At 39.5% G+C, this 13,845-nt stretch overlaps 1 protein-coding gene across 1 annotated transcript in view; it reads left to right on the forward strand.

The window, feature by feature from the left end:
- The window catches only part of KCMF1 (potassium channel modulatory factor 1), a 75,165-nt gene that overhangs the window by 42,468 nt on the left and 18,852 nt on the right, over nt 1-13,845 (forward strand). Inside the window, exons 2-3 of the mRNA XM_032352641.1 lie at nt 3,979-4,146; nt 9,955-10,094. Of these exons, the coding sequence (XP_032208532.1) occupies nt 3,979-4,146; nt 9,955-10,094 (308 nt within the window). The remainder of the gene's footprint in view (nt 1-3,978; nt 4,147-9,954; nt 10,095-13,845) is intronic.

The following is a 13,845-nucleotide window of genomic DNA, read 5'->3' on the forward strand; positions in this document are numbered from 1 at the left end:
GCTTGTCCTTCTGTGTCTGCCCCCTTGCTTATGCTTGCTCTCTCTCTCTCTCTTTTTCTCTCTCAAATAAATAAATAAAATCTTTTTTTTTTTTCTAAATGTTAGAAAAGATACATTTCAGAAATGACTCCATCATGGTCACATCAGAAGCACATACACTAAAATTAGAAATGACTCCCATCAAAAAACAACAACAACCCTACTGTACTAACTGAGCCAGCCAGGCGCCCAGCAACCCTGTTTCTTAAAGGTCTGACAGTTACTGAACTGCAGCTGGGCTGTGGGTGAAGCCTCCCACCACCCCATACCCTCATCCTGCAGGAGAACTATGGGCATTTAGATTTAGGTAACTTAGAATTATATCAGAAAAGTGAAATAGGGAAGGGACGAGCATCATCAGACCTTCTGCTCAAAGTGGTGGTTGCCGAGTTTGGTGGTGTCGCCATGCACAGCTGCCGAAAGTTTTGTTCATTATACCGGTCAGCAGGCGCCCCCACTATGGAAAGAAAAGCCAGGCCTGCAGGGTGACCTCAGACGGGACACAGCAAAAAGTTATTGTTCAAAGCTGGGTTTTCCTTTCTGCCACCTTTTTAGCTCAGTTCATGCCACATATGTTTGGCAAAGTTACTGTATCCAATTACATTGAACTACCGTTGTGATCTGAATAGTTATTTACCCCTTTTCAGTATCTTTAATGTTATGTTGGAAGCATTGGCCTGCCTGGCAGCTGTTTTGAATGAGCAAATTTTGAAATATTCCATCTTTTTGCTCAAATACCATCTTTTCTGTGAAGCTTTGTTGCCCACACAATTTTTCCTTTTCTGCTTTATTTTTCTCCATAGCACTTTCTCCTGATTTGCTTTACAGCTTCATTTGTTTCTATACCTGTCTTTATCCACTAAATGTTAGCTTCACAGGGGCAGAGCGTGTTTTATTGCTCTAGCCCCACGGCCTAGAACATGGTAGGCACTCAATCAGTATTTACTGAATTTGCTGAAAAACTGTTGGCTTGATGCCATCATTGGCTTTCAGTGTAACTTTGTGAGATCTCAGTACAACTTGGAAAATCTTAACAATCTGGAAGGGTGTTTGGAGGGCTGATTTTTTTTTTTTTAAAGATTTTATTTATTTATTTGACAGACAAAGATCACAAGTAGGCAGAGCAGTAGGCAGAGAGAGCGGCGGGGGGTGGGGTGGCAGGCTTCCTGCTGAGCAGATCGCCTGGTGCAGGGCTTGATCCCAGGACACTGAGATCATGACCTGAGCCGAAGGCAGAGGCATAACCCACTGAGCCACTCAGGTGCCCCTTGTAAACTAATTTAAAAGGTTGTATACACTAGCACTTATATTGAATATTAGTATACCAGAAAATGTGATAACATCATCTTAATACATCCAAATGAAATAATGCAAAACCTTCAGGGGCACCTAACTGGCTCAGTTGGAGGAGCATATGACTCTTGATATCAGGAGTTCAAGCTCCATGTTGGGTGTAGAAATTACTTAAAGGAAAAACAAGAGTGGTACTACAGACCCCCTTTACCAGATCTAAAAGTGTGTCAGTTCTAACCTTTCAAGATCACTGAGGGTACCCCTCAGAGGGAACCACTGCCCAAAATTTTAACATTCCATTTTCCTTTTATAGTTTCATTACATGTTTGATTTCCTAAACTAGATGGTGTTTTTGGACTTTAAACTGTGTATATCCATTTGAGACTTTGTTTCAGTCATGTGAGATTCTTGAAGTCCTTGCCTATGGCTATGATGCATTGTCGTCTTCTTTTTTTTAAATATTTAATTTACTTATTTGACAGGGAGTTAGGAAACACAAGCATGGGGAGGGGGAGAAGGAGAAGCGGAGCCCGATGCAGGGCTCCATTCCAGGACCCTGGGATCATGACCTGAGCTGAAGGCAGTCGCTTAACAACTGAGCCACCCAGGTGCCGCTATGATGCATTTTCTAATTCGTGCTATAATATAGACTGTTATGGAACCTTTGGGTTGTTCACACCCCACCTCCCCCATACCCGTTGCAAAAACTGCTGTGAACATTCTTCTACATTCTTCTGATACACATAGACAAAAGATTCCCCAGGGAATCTACTTACAAGTAAAGTCTCAGACTCTTAGGAATTGCACACATTTAACTTGAGTAGAATGTGAACAAAATTTTCCAAGTTGTACTGATGTATGCTCCCACTAGCAGAGTAGAAGTGTTTCTGTTGTATCTTCACTAGCATAGCCTCACTAGCATTTGAAATCCTCAGATTTTTAGGTTTTTGCCAGACTGGTAGTTGTGAAATGATAGCTTGTGAGTTTGTACTTCTTTGATGACTGATGAGATTGAGTATATTTTCATGTATTTCCTAGTCATTTGTATTTATTGTTCTTTGTAGTGCCCACTCAAGTCTTTGTCCATTTACCCATTTTTCTGTTAGATGTTGGTCATTTTCTTACTGATAATGTCAGAATTCTTAATGTATTCTGAACCCCAAACTGTTGTCTGTTGTGCATGTTGCATGTGTCATCAGTTTTAGGGCCTTCTCTTTCTATCGCTAGGAATGGAAAGAGCATTTAAGGGCTCTTTTTAGGGCATTTAGAGCTTAATGTAGTTAAATTCATGGTTTGGACCTTGTGTGTGTGTTTTAAGAAATTGTTTCCTACTCTGAGCACATAAAGATATTCCCCTATATTGTCTTCCAGAGATTTTTTTTTCCCCATTTTCCTTCGGCATTTGTCTTTAAACTATCTGGAATTGATGTTTCTGTATGGGATCTGTGGTGGAGATCTGATTTTATTTTCCCCACATACAGATAATCACCTGTCCTGGCACCATTCATTGTCTTCTCCTTCCTTTCCCCACTAATCTTCTAGGGCCTTTGTTGTCATAAAATAGATTTCAACATGTTGTCCTAAAATAGATTTCATCATCTGTTTTGGGCCTTCTATTCTGTTTCATTGGTCAGTTGATCTGTCTCTGTGCTAGTAGTATCCTGTCTTAATTACTGTACTTTTATTATTTTTTAGTTTTTTAAGTCTTTATTTGTGAGACAGAGAGAGAGTACGCGCGCTGGTGAGCAAGAATTCACAGAGGAGGAGAGAGGCAGGGAGAGGGACCAGCAGACTTCCCAATGAGGATGGAGCCCCATGTGGGTCTCCGTCCCAGGATCCTGAGATCATGACTTGAGTCTAAACCAAGAGTCCGAGCCTTAACACTTAACCAGCTGAGCCACCCAGGCACCCCTAACTGTAGCTTTATAATAGCTCTTGATATGTTAAGCAGATCCCTCCATCTTATTTTTCTTCAGGAACATCTTGGTTATTATTGGCCTTTTGCAACTTTCAAAAAATTTGAGTCAGTTTGTCCTTTTCCACAAAAAGTTTTTTTGTGATTTTGATTAGAATTGCGTTGATTCTATCAATCGATTTAGGGAGAATTGACATTTCATTTAATTGAAGCTTCCCATCTGTGAACCTGATACTTTTATTTTTTAAAGTCCTTTAAATGTCTTTGAGCGTGTGTGTGTGTGTGTGTGTGTGTGTGTGTATTTATTTATTTAAAGCTTTTATTATTTTTTTTTTAAATGTACTCTCCGCATCCATCATGGGGCTCTAGCCTACAACCCCAAGATCAAGAGTTGCACATCCCACCCACTGAACCAACCAGGCATCCCTGAATATATGTGCACTTACTTGCTTCATAAAGAGCTGCCTTTCTTTGGTTAGATTTAACTGATAGGCATTTTTTTAATGCTGTTTGCAAATGCCATAATTTTTTAAAGTTATTTTCATTAGGAGTGTAAATCAGAGTAACACAGATCCACCATATAGTTGGAAATTCTTAGAATATTTTACTTTTTTGTTTCTAGTCATTTTGGGAAGGAAATATGGGGTTAAATATGTATCTTAAAAATTTTATAAAAATGAAATGGAGTGTGGCCTATTACAGTTGCTAATTAATATTTCTTTTTTTAATAGGTGTCAGCTGTGATGCATGTTTAAAAGGAAATTTTCGAGGTCGCAGATATAAGTGTTTAATTTGCTACGATTACGATCTTTGTGCATCTTGTTATGAAAGTGGTGCAACAACAACAAGGCATACAACTGACCACCCGATGCAGTGCATATTAACAAGAGTAGATTTTGGTATGTATTTAGTTCACCTTCTAATGGGCTGTCATCTGGAAATTTGTGTGTATGTGCGTGAAAAAGGAAAAGCAAAATGTTCTAAGACTCTTGCCAATAGGATACATTAAAAATAACATGAATCTTACTTCTATATTCTGAATAATTCTCTTAATCATAGCTTAATTGTTTATGAAAGCCATTCAGAGATCTGTAAAACTGACAAGGTCTGAGATGGAAAATTGCCTCAGCATAGAAGGATTAAAGCCAATGGACTGTTCTTGCCAACAGCTTACAGTATTCTTGCTCTGATTATCAGAAAGCAGACTGTTTTCTACAGTTGATTAGAAGACCTTATTAAGCCATAAGAAAAGCTATAAATGTTTCATGCTGTAATTTCTTACCTATTCAGCACTTGTTATCTTTCTGTTTACAGCCATCACAGTTGCTGTGAGGTAGTATCTCATGGGTTTTTTTGTTGTTTTGGTTTTTTTTAAAGACTTTATTTATCTATTTGACATAGAGAGAGAGATCACAAGTAGGAAGAGAGGCAGAGAAAGAGGGGGGAAGCAGGCTCCCCGCTGAGCAGAGAGCCTGATATAGGCTGGATCCCAAAACCCTGAGATAATGACCTGAGCCAAATGCAGAGGCTTAACCCATTGAGCCGCCCAGGCACCCCTCTCATGGTTTTTTGGTTTTTTTTGTTTTGTTTTGTTTTTTCTTAAGATGTTATTTATTTGAAAGAGAGTGATCACAAGTAGGCAGAGAGGCAGGCAGAGGGGGGGGGGGAAGCAGGCTCCCCGCTGAGCAGAGAGCCGGATGTGGGGCTCGATCCAAGGACCCTGACCTGAGCCGAGGGCAGAGGCTTAAACCAATGAACCACCCAGGTGCCCCTCTCACAGGGTTTTGATTCATGTTTCTCTGATGGCTAATGATAGTGACCATCTTTTCTTATGCCTACTGGTCATGCAGTAGATATGCGTTGGAGAAATATCAGTTCAGATCCTTTGCCCATTTTTTAATTGGGTAATATGTCTTTTTTATTATTGAGTTTTAATAGTTCCTTGTATACTCTTTATACAAGTTCCTTATCAGGTGGATGATTTGTAGAAATTTTCTTGCATTCCATGAGTCTTTTCACCCTTTTTTTTTTTTTAAGATTTTATTTATTTATTTGACACAGAGAGAGGGGACAAGTAGGCGGAGTGGAAGGGAGAGGGAGAAGGAGGCTCCCTGGTGAGCCTGATGCAGGGCTCCACCGCAGGACCCTGGGATTATGACCTGAGCCGAAGGTAACTTTTTAACCAACTGAGCCACCCAGCCCCCCAACCCCGACTTTTATTTATTTATAAAACTAGGCTCCCCATCCAGTGTGGAGCCTGATGCAAGGCTTGACCTCAGGGCCCTGAGATCAAGAGTTGGACACTTGACTGACTGAGCCACCCAGGCACCCTGTGTCTTCACTTTTTTGATATGTGTTTTGAAGCACAGAAGTTTTAATTTTTTCTTTTTTTTAAAGATTTTATTTATTTATTTGACCGACAGAAATCACAAGTAGGCAGAGAGGCAGGCAGAGAGAGAGGAGGAAGTAGGCTCCCTGCTGAGCAGAGAGTCCTATGCAGGGCTCGATCCCAAACCCCAGGATCATGACCTGAGCCGAAGGCAGAAGCTTTAACCCACTGAGCCACCCAGGTGCCCCAGAAGTTATAATTTTGATGAGGTCCAGTTTATTTTTTCTTTTGTTATGCTTTTGGTATCACATCTAAAAAACCATTGGCCAATCTAAGATCACAAAGATTTAAAACAATGTTTTCTTCTAAGAGTTTTATTGTTTTAGCTTTTACCTTTAGATCTTTGATCCATATTGCATTAATTTTTGTACATGGAATGATGAGGTAGACCATTTTTTGCATATGGATACCCAATCATTCCAGCATCATGTGTTGAAAAAGACTTGTTTATTCAACGAATTGCTTTGGCATTCTTGTTAAAAATCAGTTGACCTGAAGTGAGGTTGGGGAGACGGGGTGATGTTGGTCACAAGGTACAAAGTTCTATTATGCAAGGTGAATAAGCTCTAGAGAGCTGATATATTTGGTATGATTACCATAGTTAACAATATTGTATAACTGAAATTTTTGGAGAGGATAGGTCTTAAATCTTTTCAGCACACACATACAGGTAACTGTGTAGAGGTCGTTGTTACGTTAGCGTGATTTTGGTGATCTTTTCACAGTACGTACATGTATCAGAACATCAATTTGTATACCATAAGTATACACAATTTTTATGTGTTTAAGATATGTCAGTAAAACTATTAAAAAAGAAAAGTTGGTTGACCATAAATGTGTCTGTTCCTAGACTCTCAGTCTATTTCATTGATTTATATATCTTTCTTTATGCCAGTACTACGCTATCTTAATTACTATAAGCTTATAGTAAGCTTTGAAATCAACAAGCCTGAGTCTTCCTGTTTTGTTTTGTTTTGTTTTTGTTTCTTTCAAGATTGTTTTGGGTATTCTAAACCCTTTGAGTTTCTATGAAAGAATTTTAGGATTAGCTCATCAAATTTCTGCAAAGAGGCCAATGGGGATTTTGATGGGGATTGTTTTGAATCTGTAGATTGCTTTGGAGAGCAACGGTATTAAGTCTACCAGTCCGTAAACTTGAGATGTTTTTCCATTTATTTAGGTCATCTTTGATATTTTCCAACAAAGTTTTGTAGTTATCAGAGGATAAGTGTTATACTTCTTTCATTAAATGTGTTCCTAAGTATTTTATTCTTTTTGTTATTGTAAATGGATTTTAAAAATTTTACTTTTATTTTTTTTTTTTAAAGATTTTATTTATTTAACAGAGAGAGATCACAAGTAGGCAGAGAGACAGGCAGAGAGAGAGGAGGAAGCAGGCTTCCCGCTGAGCAAAGAGCCCGATGCGGGGCTTGATCCCAGGATCCTGGGATCATGACCTGAGCTGAAGGCAGAGGCTTTAACCCACTGAGCCACCCAGGTGCCCCTAAAAATTTTACTTTTAGATTGTTCACTGCAAGTGTATAGAAGAACAATTGGTTTTTGTACATAGATTTTATATCCTATAATGTTTTTGTTGTTTATTCTAGTAGTTTTTTTTTTTTTAAAGATTTTTCTTTATTTATTCAACAGACAGGGATCACAAGTAGGCAGAGAAGCAGTCAGAGAGAGGGGGAAGCAGGCTCCCTGCTGCGCAGAGAGCCCGATGTGGGGCTCGATCCCAGGACCCTGAGATCACGACCCGAGCCGAAGGCAGAGGCTTAACCCACTGAGCCACCCAGGCACCCCTATTCTGGTAGTTTTTTAGTGGATTTTTTTAAAGCATTTTCTCTTCTTTTTTTTTAATTAATTATTTTTATTAGCATATCATGTATTATTTGCACCAGGGGTACTGGTCTGTGAATCATCAGGCTTATACATTTCACAGCACTCACCATTACACATTCCTTTTTAAAAAAAAAATAATAATATATTTATTTATTTATTTATTTATTTATTAGGTTTTATTTATTTATTTGACAGACAGACATCACAAGTACGCAGAGAGAGAGGAAGGGAAACAGGCTCCCGGCCAAGCAGAGAGCCCAATGCGGGCCTCGGTCAACCTGAGCCAAAGGCAGACACTTTAACCCACTGAGCCACCCGGGCGCCCCAGTATTTATTTTGAGAGAGATAGAGAGGCAGGCAGGGGCAGAGGGAGAGAACTTTTGAGTGCAGAGCCTGAAGTGGGTCTCAGTCCCATGACCCATGAGATCATGACCTGAGCCAAAACTGAGAGACGAATGCTTAACTGACTGTGCCACCCAGGCACCCCTAGGATTTTCTATATGCAAGGTTATGTCATCTGTTAATAGAGATGGTTTTACTTCTTCCTTTCCATGTAGCTGCTTTTCTTTCTTTTTTTCTTTTTTTTAAGGATTTTATTTGTTTATTTAACTGAGAGAGGGAGTAGAAACGGGGAATGGGAGAGGGAGAAGCAGACATCCGCCGAGGAGGAAGCCCAATGCAGGGCTTGATCCCAGGACATTGGAATCATGACCTGAGCTAAAGGCAGACATTTAACAGCTGAATCACCCAGGCGCCCCATCATCTAGCTGCTTTTCATTTTGTTTCCTTGCCTAATGATTAGACCCTCCAGAAAATAATGAATAGAAATGGCAAGAGTTGGGCTGCATGGGTGGCTCAGTTTGTTGAGCTTCTGACTCCCGGTTTTGGCTCTGGTCTTGGGATCTTGGGATCCAGCCATTGAGCTTCTGACTCCCGGTTTTGGCTCTGGTCTTGGGATCTTGGGATCCAGCCCCACCTTGGGCTCACATGGAGTCTGCTTGAGAGTCTCTCTCCCTCTTCCTTTGCCCCTCTTTCCTGAATGCATTCTCTCTCTCTCAGATAATCTTTAAAACAATAATAATCTTTAAAATAATAATCTTTTAACAAGTGGACATCTTTAAAAGAATGGACATTTTTATCTTGTTCCAGGTCTTAGGGAGGAAGACATCCAGTCTTTTCACCAATAAGCATGATGTTAGCTATGGGTTTTTTGTATATGCCCTTTATCAGGGGAACAGGTTTTATTCATTTTTATATATTTATCCCATCAACCCCAAATCTACCTGGCAAGTCTTATGCATATAATAAATGGGTAAATATTTTTAAGATAGTCTGAATCTTCCTAAAAACAAATGTGAACAAATCTGTCATATAGTGAATACTCTTTCATTTTCTCTTCTCACAAAAATGGTCGTATATTATTAAGCATTTATGTCATGTTACATATAGTTATTTATAATGGAGGGACGTAACATACTAAATATACTTGCAATTGTATTTCCTTTTGTACTACTAATGGAGAAAAATAGAACTTGAAATGTACTAATGAGGCAAACAAATTATTTGCATGGAATATCTTTATTTGGTTGGTTCTTCAATAACCAATTTGGACAGAGTATGTTGTGGTAGTGCTCCATTCACATTAGCATTTTACAAGAACTGAATGCTTTGGGTCCCTCCTGCTCTAGGAATGGTGTGTGCTTTAGACAGATAACTGCATCTGGGAGTTGGCATATTGATCGCAGTCGCATACTCTGAACACTTGTGTTCTTGTATTAGGATACACCCTGCTGATTGTTTTTTTTTTTTCTTTTAAGATTTTATTTTTAAGTAATCTCAACACCCAGCGTGGGACTTGAACTCACAAGCCCAAAATCAAGAGTCACACATACTCCACCAACTGAGCCACGAGGCGCCCCTCACCCTGCTAATTCTTTGTGGTGAGATTGGCATTGCTACACATAAGAGATAAAGAAAAAATAAATTACAATAAAATTAGAACTAGATGTGAAATGAGAGCTGTTTCAAAATTAAATGAAGGGAGAGGGTGCCTGGCTGGCTCAGTCAGAAGAGCGTGTGACTCTTGATCTTGGGGTCATGAGTTTGAGCCCCACCTTGGGTGTAGAGATTACTTAGTCTTCCCCCCACAAAAAAAAAATTCAAAATTAAATGAAGATATTAGAAGTTATTTGCTTTATTTTTCTCTTAAGGCAATAATAGCTATATGGGTAGAAAAGAAATTTTGGAGAGGTGTCAGAGTCCAGGGAGAATAAGGATATTGCGTAAGTAAGCAGAGAGGTTCCCAAGCACTCCTTGACAAAGTAAGGTTGTTGGAGATTTCAGGCACACTTCTGTGTTACATTATTGTACCTTCTGTTTACATTTTTATGTAGTAAAAAAAAAAAAAAGAGGTAACTAAAACAAAAAAAAATACAATAATTATTTCTTACTACAACTCCACATTATTTTTCAGATTTATACTATGGTGGGGAAGCTTTCTCTGTAGAGCAGCCACAGTCTTTTACTTGTCCCTATTGTGGAAAAATGGGCTATACGGAGACATCTCTTCAAGAACATGTTACTTCTGAACATGCAGAAACATCAACAGAAGTGGTAAGTGAAGCAGCCTTGTGTCTAAAAGGATGTGTTGAAGTACATTATTTCTACAAAAATAAAGCTAGGTCACTGTCAGTTTATCTCCTGCTAAGTGGACTGATACTGTTGGCATAATAGTTATTAAAATTATCTTTTAACAGCAAGTTTTACACATCCTAGGAGGCTGCACATGTGCAAGATAGCACGCTTCATTTGCTCACACTAGCCTTTCTTACCCTGTTGCCAAAAGTGCAGTGTGGAATCTTTTTTTTTTTTCAGTGTGGAATCTTGACCAAATTCAGGAGCCCTTAGCAAATGCCCTGTGCACAGGGTGAAAGCACCCCAGCCTGCAGCATAACTCTTTCTAGAGTATTCTTGCTACCTGCTTCATTTCTCTTCGATGAGGAAACCTTCCTAAGAAAATTTTTAAATCTTAAGTCATTAAGTACAGTAATCCTTTGTCACATCTCACTGTAACAGATCACTTACTCAGTTTTCCTCAGATCAAAGCTGTAAGGTCCTTAGAAATTCCTCCTACTCTAATTTTCCCCTTTGGCTAAAAACCAAGGACTTAGAATAATGCACAAAGAAAATCCTGCCTTGAAAGCCTTTTGGATATTTTATTTGACGTCTGAGTCAGCATATATTCTATTTTTAAGAAATGATAAGGTACACCGCCCCTTTACCATGGGTAATAGTAAATAAAGTAAGAGATGAGAGCTATAACTCTGGGTCTGGAATTTGGAGAATTTTGGCACAAGCAGTTGCACATTGCATCAACTAATAAGCCCCTAAGTGTACTCAAACCAAATTAGCTGAAAACTCGAGAGAAATCGTGTGTCCAGGGACACACGGCTATTAAGGGGCAGAGCCAGGTGTTTGAACTCAGCCAAAGTCCCTCCGGGTTGTAGAGTCCCTACTTAACCATTGTCCTCTTTTCTCTTGGCTACAGCTCTACTGTATACTTGTGTGTAATTCAGGTTCACTTCTATTCCCGTTTACACTGCTTAGCTGGATGCTTAAAGTTGCTCAAGAGATTTATAGTTCAAACATTTGGTAAATTTACATTACGTTTGTCCTCCAGCCAAATCTTACTACCTAACAGCTCAGAACTGCTTTCGTCTTGCACCATCTTGCAGCCTCAGAAAACTGTTGTCACGTTTTACTACTGTTCTTAATCTGTTCTTATTCTGTAAAGGTGACTTTGCTTCCTTCAGGAACAGTCCCAGGTACCAGTCTGAGGAATGTGGGCTTGATTGCATCTCTGTCCTGGTTGTTAGAGGAAATTGGGATTAATTTCTTTTTTATTTAATTTCTTTGAGGTTTGGGTACTTTAGTTATCTAGATACAGTAGAGAGGGGTGTCCCCACTGAAGGAGGCATTCTTAAAATCGTTACTAGCAGTAGGTCCTGGTACAGTGCTTTCATCACCCAACCCAGACAGGAAGGCTACTCGGTATTCTGCATCTGAAATGGGAGAATCTAGCAGAAAGTTAAGTCCTTTCCATGAATGAAAGGCTAATTCTTTAAGAATCAGTAGGTCTGCCTCAGCAGCTTTGCCGTTGTTTTTCTCCTGAGAGTAAACACTCAAAATTTGTTTACACTCCTCTATACCTGATCCATGGTTTGAAAATTTAAATACTTGCTGTCTACAAAAGGTTTCGTGGTGTGTCTCTCAGAAATCCTGTTCAGTACGTGCCTGGAAAGTTGGCAGGCTCTCGGTACGTAGCTCAAGACAGTGGCCTTACTGTTTTTCAAGTGATGTTGGTAGAGTATTTTAGGGATTGCTGCCTCCTCGTCAACCCCTAGTCTGCATGAACACTGCATCTGCCATGTGTTTCCACCCAGGCATTTCAAGTGAAAAACGGCAAGTAAGCAAGAATCTTTGATATGAAGGACAGGGTTTTTTCTTCACGTAAGTCATGTCGTCCTCAATCCCAGGCTGCACCGTGTATGGCTTCCTGACTACTCTCCATTGCTGGAGGACTGTTGCCTGTGCCACCGCAGTTATTAAATATTTTCAGTGGCTCTCTGTACGCATTTGGAGCATATTATCAGCTCTCGTAACGTTATAATTGTGTAAATGTCCGGGTGATGTTACTATGTGTCCCCTTGTTAGTTGTACTCCATCCCCCATTGCAGTGTTTTGCCAAAGTCATGGTTAGTCAAACATGGAAAAGTTCTGGATTTCAAGAATGACTTGTCATTTTGGTAGGGGACTGTATTCATTTAACAACTAACTGTCCCTCCTTTTCTCTTCCTGTTGTACAGTTTTCTTTCTGAATGCTCAGTGCGCAGTGTGCTGTCTTCTTTTGCCCCTGTGTTCCCTGCATGTGTCCTCTAGGCCAGCTGTTTGTATCTTCCTAGAGGACTTAAGGATCTCACTCCTCTAACCAGCATCCATCTGGAACATTTAGGGGCAAGAGGCTATGTCACTGCAGATGTCATTGTTACCAGTAATAAGCATTTACTGATACCTGACACAGCTAGCAAGAAAGTCTACTGAAGGTTAATTTTCAAAACAACTTTGTAGACAACTTTGTAACCTTGTCTATATTTTTGTTTTCTTTCTCAACTAGGGACTCTAAGGCCCCAACCTCTGATTTCCCTCCATTCTTAAGATTAATTTGCAGTTACTCAAGAGATTTTTGATTTTGAGGGTATGGAAGGGACCTTTCAGAGCCAGATACTGTGAAAAACAACATCTGATATAGAACGCATAGTGAAGGTGATGACTAGTTAAAAATGTAAGAAGCAGATTGGGTATAATCTCAGGAGTTACACCAAATATGATCAACAGTTTGATTTTGAAATTAAGCATGAGTTCTTAAAATCCCTGGGAGTTGGTAGATGGGGCAACTAACTGGATTTTGGTTGTGGGAAGAATTAAGAGGGGAAGGAGCACAGTATGTAATTTTAAATTCCATCAATCTGGTAGTAGAGGTGAGCAATCATGGTCAAATGGGATTTGCAAATACGGATTATTGAGGAAGTGTTAGGATGGCGGAAGAAACATGGTAGGTAGAAAAACTTTTCTTTGGACGTAGGAAGGAACTGAGAAAAAACTCCTGAGATTTTCCTTCAGTCTTCCATTTGAGCTTGCACTGCCCCTAACTAGAAAGCCTTCAGGGATTTTGTTGTTGCTTTTAGATGAAACACGCTGCAACGTTTCATTAATGATACGTAGTTAATCTTCTTTCACTCCTTCCTTTGGTAAATCTCTTCTAATTTATCTGTAGAATATTATGCTTAAAAGAGAACAGCACTTTTTTGTTTACCAACATTTTCTTCCCACTTCCAGAAATTAAGAACAGAACCGAAGGGCTCAAACAGGTCATTGCTGGGAAATTTTTGCTTTCTGTTTTTCATTTGATGTATCTATTCATTTTCCTCACTCTCTAGAATGGGGGGTTAGGGCAGTGGCCAGCATTTGAATTCTCTTCCTTTATGTGAATGATACATTTTCCTCCCTTTTTAATGAAGACCTAGATGTATTCATAATAGAATGGAATATATTTGAAATAGCGTGGTTTTACTGTGTTCCACTTATAAGAAATCAAAATCAAGGAGAAAGAATGGTTTTTGGAAATTTCTCACAGTCTGACTTGAGACAATTTTATTTTGAGTGATAACTCCTGTGGCCCTGGTTGGCTGGGTTGGAAGAGCATGCGACTCTCCATCTCAGGGTGTGTAGTTGGAGCAGATCGCATACGTACGTACATCCTAAACTTTAACAGTGACGGTTATTGTGGAGAAAAGTAAGAGCATAA

Source organism: Mustela erminea, chromosome 7 (genome assembly GCF_009829155.1).
Source record: "Mustela erminea isolate mMusErm1 chromosome 7, mMusErm1.Pri, whole genome shotgun sequence".
In the NCBI taxonomy this organism is placed as follows: Eukaryota; Metazoa; Chordata; class Mammalia; order Carnivora; family Mustelidae; genus Mustela; species Mustela erminea.